Source organism: Gymnoscopelus braueri (genome assembly GCF_963280865.1).
Source record: "Gymnoscopelus braueri genome assembly, chromosome: 8".
In the NCBI taxonomy this organism is placed as follows: domain Eukaryota; kingdom Metazoa; phylum Chordata; class Actinopteri; order Myctophiformes; family Myctophidae; genus Gymnoscopelus; species Gymnoscopelus braueri.
Window position 1 is genome coordinate 24,947,099 of NC_137609.1, and position 6,000 is coordinate 24,953,098.

Sequence of the window (6,000 nt, forward strand, 5' to 3'; positions counted from 1 at the left end):
ATACTTTCACATGTGGGAGATTCTACTACTAAATCAACACAAGAGATAACGTGAGACGAAACCTGACAACGTGGCCTTAACATTTAGCTATTTCCCTTGAGAAAATGGCTGGACTATTAACAAACTCTTGCTGATACTTAAATGAGTAGAAATACTTAAACAATGAGTACAGATACTTTAAAGTTCCCAAACTGAGTAAAAATACTTTAAATGAGTAGTTTGCCTCTGGATTTCTCCTTTTTCTCTCTTTCTTGGCTTGACTTCACTGACACACACACGCACACGCACAGGCAGGCTCACTCGAGCGCACACACACACTCCAGTAATCAGTCTCTGTCTCTCTGTCTCTCTCTCTCTCACGCACACATGTGAACACACACACACATGCAGACAGTCAGACAGACACACTCACTTCTCTCACACACACAGTACCTGACACTCTCCAACGTAAGTGACGTCATTCCACATGCTTCAAACACACACAGTCTTTTCGGTACATGAAACTACACACATGCACGTATACAAGCACACACGCACGTCATAACCCATTTGTTCACACTACTTTTGCTACCCTTCACACTTTACATATAGTACATATGTATTACACCCAAACACCACATTCACTTACAATTCATGTACACTAACACCTGAACACACATGCACACTCTCTCTCTTCCTCTTCTCTCTCACTCTCATTTAAACATCACTCCTTACATGTCGTTGTGCACCACGACATGGAATTTTGAAATGTTTAAATGATTACTGCATCTATTTGGGGCATTCATACAGATCACAAAAAATGCACAATCCACTCTCTCATTTACACATCTTTTAGACAAAACAAAACGTTTTCTTCTTACTACAATCTCTCTCTTTGTAGCTGTCGCTCTGATGCGCACAGCCTCCTAGCTTCTTCTCTTTCTCTCTTCTCTAATCATCCCAGCCAGACATATTGCATGACTCGCAAAGAGCCAGTCCGAAGAGAAGATGGCCCTTACGACCACATATACAACATGAGTTGGGGGCCCTTGGTTGGCCTTTCTCTTTCCTCGTATCATCCCATCCATGTACTGTTGTGCTTGATATACAATCAGCCACAAAATGGCCTAAACGACCACACCTAAAACATGAGTTGGGGGCCCTTGGTTGGCCTCTCTTCTTGCCCTGCTTTGGCTTATTTCCTTCGTTGGTAACATCGACTACAATCACTTGTTTCACAGGAGCACCTGTATCTTCTTTTTCCTTCTCCATATTAGCAGTCAATTACTATTATGTGGGTGAAAACTTAAATATGTGTGGTTATTATAATGTTCTGTTCAATGTGTAGAAATTATTTTATTCACTGTAAATATCTTGTTCTTATCCTAACTAAGTGTATTTCAACGTTTCTAGGCACTGCTGTATACTGGTCAAAAACTGTATCACACCCAAATATTCACCAGTTCACCACGTGTTGGACTAGCCCAGGGGATCAGCTAACTTATCACATTCAAACCACACACCGTACACCCCTGAGAGTCTTATGGGGGTTATACAAGATATATAGACTAAACATAGACAAAAGGATCATGCCCTGGAAGGTCCACCACGTGTCGACTTGCCCCAGAGGATAAATCACTGAATCCTCTGGAGGGAGTTTTCAGACTCTTTATCTTATTAACTACCGTGACTCTCTCTTGAACTCACACAAAACTCGTTTCTCAGTATACTCTTGCAGCTAATAAAATGCAGTGGCCCCCGCCACTACAACACAACTATAACTGTAGTTGCTTATCTATGCACAACTACAACACACTTGTCAATATTACACCTTAGTAATAACAACAATATGTCCACACAAGGACCACACTTACATGTTTCTTATAGGCGTGTGATCACGTTCAGATTTCGGCAGTCGTTCGTCGAAGAGAAGATTTCGGACTGGTGAACACCGGCCTGGCGCGACTTTACACCCCAGGGCTTGCAGGACCCTCTCAGATCTCTGGCTATCGATAGACTTGCGATGCGTCCTCTTCTCCTCTTCCAAAAACGACGTAGAAATCCGACACGAAGGACCAGTGAAATGATAGGTTCTTGATCGTTATCTTAAACCCCCTTGCTGTTAATCACACACAGATGAAGAATACACGTGACACACGAGATCTCTTTTACTCGACGAGGATTGTGACCACCATGTAACTCACTTCACAAGGTCCAAAATCACAATGGCGCACTCCCCTCCGTCCAAGCACTTTATTAGAAAAGGGGAGGGGACAGAGGAGTACAGAGGAGTGGAAACTTACTAACTGATAAGGACTGTCAGACATATTACACATTGGATTAATACATTGTAGGATATTCAATTAAATGAATACAATCAAAGAAAGAACTTATATACACATTATATATATCTTTATAGCTGCATCTAAATGCTGTAAACCGATCCTGTCAGTAATGTATGTAAATCATGTTGCCAGCTTTCATGCTACATTATTTATTTGTAACTATAAACAGCAATGGATTGTTAATTCTCTCTTGTATCATCAGGTGTTCTGCCAGCATGAGGATCTCCATGGAAATGACCTTCATGAATACGGTGGCTTGGAGTTCCCACAGATCAACTATGGGCGAAGTAACACCCGTCCATACCGTTACTTCTACGGCTGTGGCTTCAGACACCTGGTGGGAGACTCTCTGCTCAAGATGGACCTGATGGACAAGAGTCTCAAGGTGGTGGGGGGTTCCCATCTAAATTGCTGTGCCCTACATCTTATTAACAGTTATATACTGTACATCTTATTGCACTTAGGGATGGGACGATATGAAAATTTCATGTCTCGATTATTGTGACCAAAATAATTGCGATTTACGATATTATCGCGATAATCAAAATATGCTTTAAAACTCTTAAAATGCCACTATTGTTAACCACTTGAACCCCAGCATCGATAGTCTGGGGTGGAACATTTGCCAAAAATAGCAGATCTACAAGCTCACAACGTGTCGCAGCGCGTCGCAACGCTTGTAGATCTGCTATTTTTGGCAAAGAGATTTAGAGAGTGGAAAAAAAGACTGTATCGACAAGTACGTTCTTTACAGGTGCGTTTTACCAATTCTAGAGGGTTTAAGTGGTACCGGCTGTGCAGCTCGGCAAAGGTGAATTGATCCCAGTTTATGACGGAGAACAATTTCACGATAAATTAAAATCTCTGCGATACGATTATTATGAGCGTTTTTTATCACGATAAACGATAATAACAATTATCGTCCCATCCATAATTGCACTCATTCCTTTACATTAATTTATTTCTAGTAGAAGGTACACAGACAGATTGATGACATCAGGGATCTGATGTATGTGTGTGTGTGTGTGTGTGTGTGTGTGTCTGTGACTGCAGGTGTGGTACCAGAAGGGCTTCTACCCATCTGAGCCTGTGTTTGTCCCTTCACCTGATGCAGTGGATGAAGATGACGGAGTCATCCTCTCTGTGGTTCTCACACCCTCAGAGGTAAGATTCTTACACTGTTTATGATGGCGAATACTACATCGACATAGTAGCTGCACTCATATACTGTATGGAAGAATTTGTCATTATCCCGATTTTTAATATGTTATGTTAGCAAATCTCGCTGCTACATTTTAGGAAAAATGTGAGCGATGTCATTGATGTCAAGCTGACAATGTTGCATCATAAGAACCAATGCTCCAGACCTTCTTAATGGGTGTTCTAAGGTTTTGCATCATCACAGTCACTAGAGCAATGTTAAAAATAAAACATAAATCGAATCATGTGTATCCTGGAATCCACATGTTAACAGCGCTCCAATGTGGATCTCTGACTTTGTGATCAGCCTGTGACGTCAATTAGTTGTCTATGACATCTATGATGTACAGTATTTGGGCGAGGTTTCAGCCCAATCAGAGTCCCATCGACTCCTGCAGAGCCACGCGATACTTTATTATTATAATTATTTTGTACTGTGTACACCATAATGTAGATAATTTCACAGAATTCCTCTCAATTTGTATTGAACATAACTAGGTTACCCATTAAGAATGTCACAATTGAACATTTGATATTGATTACATCATACTCTTCTTTCAAGGACAAAGGCACATTTCTTCTGGTTTTGGATGCCAAGACATATGAAGAGCTGGGAAGAGCCAATGTACCGGTGAACATTCCGTATGGCTTCCATGGAACCTTCATAGGGGCGGCCATAGCTGATATGAGTGGTTAGTGAGCCCGCCTAGGGAGCCAGAGGTCCTGGTTGCCCCAGGTACGATTCCAGGCCACGCCAGCATATGTGTCGATGAAATGAAATTTGTCCCTGAGCAAGACTCTTAACCCCTAATTGCTCACAGGCCCTCATAGGAAACAAGCAAGGACGCAAGGACTTTCACGAACGTCCTGTTAAAAGGAATTATCCTTATCCTTATCAACGCCTCATGCTAAATCACTTGTTCCCATGGCTGTGAGAATCTTTCAATTGTACAACGTGAAGAATAGCAGATGCAATGTTGCAAATATAACAACACTTGCCGGTTGTTGTTTCAGGTCAAGACTTAAGTTCCTTTCATTTGTTAAACATTTTTTAACTCCTTGCCATGGACTAATTAATAAAACTTATTTTCCACTGTGATGTTTAACAAAGGAAAGGAACTTGTCTTGACCTGAAATTGAACCCTCTCCAAAGAGCACCTGTTCTCAGTTTGACATAATTACGGACCCACAGAGCACCTCTTCATCTATTATCTAACTTGTACTTGTTTATGGTCCATCAATGGTAGCAGCCAGAAACCCACTGCTGTTTTATTGTTCTGACTCAAGTTATTGAGCAGTGGTGCAGAGGTGATCTCTCACGGTCAGAATGTTGCCAAACTAGCAGATGTTGAAGAATCTTACATAATGTCAACATATTTTAAATCACTTTTTTTTGTAATCGCTCTTTTTCTATTGTTTCAACACTACAATTATTTACTGCACATTATAAGCTTCCACACTTCTATGAGATTGTGGTATTCATTTAGCATAATATACACAGTGTAATTAAGGATGTGTTCATGACTCTAAGAAGGATGCACGTTGACCTAAAGTATCAGATCAAATGTTGGGTGTCTGGGTGTGCAGGAGAAAAGCTCCTGCCCACTAGGGACTAGGGATTCAAATCCTCAACCGTGCTTCCGGCTTGGCCGGACACGCCAACAAACACAATTGGCTTTGTTCGAGGGTGGGAAGCCGGGTAGAGAGGGTGATCTCTGTCACTGCACCAGCATAGCGAGTCCTACAGGTTGGTCAGGGCGACTGACTGCTGTTCCAGGAGAGGAACAGGGTCACATAGTATGTTCCTCCACTTGCATTACGTCCTCCTATAGAAACTCCTCACTGTCAGGTGAAAAGTAGTAGCTGGTGACTTCATGTGTACCGGAGGAGACACATGCTCATCTAAACCCTCCCACATGACGAACTGCAGGGGTTAGCAGTGACGGGTGACTACACAGGTCTGGAAAATTGGTGGGAAAACATACAGTGTCTTGAAGGATGCTATGATGGAACGGACACATTCTTTGGTTAATGTCAATGTAACCACTGTTTTTGTACCGATCTTTTTATTTTTACATTATTTTACAGGTTTTCTACCGCCTGTAATGGCATCAATATTTTGTCAATTTGTAATGCAAATACAGTATATTTTCAAATTGATCATCTTTTCTGTTTCTCTTTTTTGTTGTCATGACATAACATTGTCTAATCTACTCGGAGAACACTATTGGCTGAGTGGTGTCTGCCCTCAGAGCCACCTCATAACATCTCAATCAATGCCGAGCCTGAGGGCAGTGGATTTTCTCCTGAACAACATTTTCACACCAACCACTAGAGGTCAGTACATGATGGAACTTAATGCCAATCTCAAGATGCATAAAGGCAAGATGCCGGTTACAAATATGTGTGAATACATTCCAATAGTAATTGTCGCTTTACTACATGGAAAGAAAAGTGGTGCGTTAGTCATAAGTTA

At 41.5% G+C, this 6,000-nt stretch overlaps 1 protein-coding gene across 2 annotated transcripts in view; it reads left to right on the plus strand.

The window, feature by feature from the left end:
- The window catches only part of bco2a (beta-carotene oxygenase 2a), a 27,926-nt gene extending 22,242 nt beyond the window's left edge, over positions 1-5,684 (plus strand). The window contains exons 10-13 of one of the 2 annotated variants that reach the window (XM_080434684.1): positions 2,527-2,709; positions 3,378-3,488; positions 4,087-4,186; positions 4,420-5,684. In XM_080434684.1, coding sequence (XP_080290810.1) covers positions 2,527-2,709; positions 3,378-3,488; positions 4,087-4,186; positions 4,420-4,436 — 411 coding nt within the window. In that variant the 3' untranslated portion in view covers positions 4,437-5,684. Of the gene's footprint in view, positions 1-2,526; positions 2,710-3,377; positions 3,489-4,086 lie in introns of both variants that reach the window. The other variant, XM_080434683.1, reaches the window with a different exon arrangement.
- Positions 5,685-6,000: the final 316 nt, after the last annotated feature.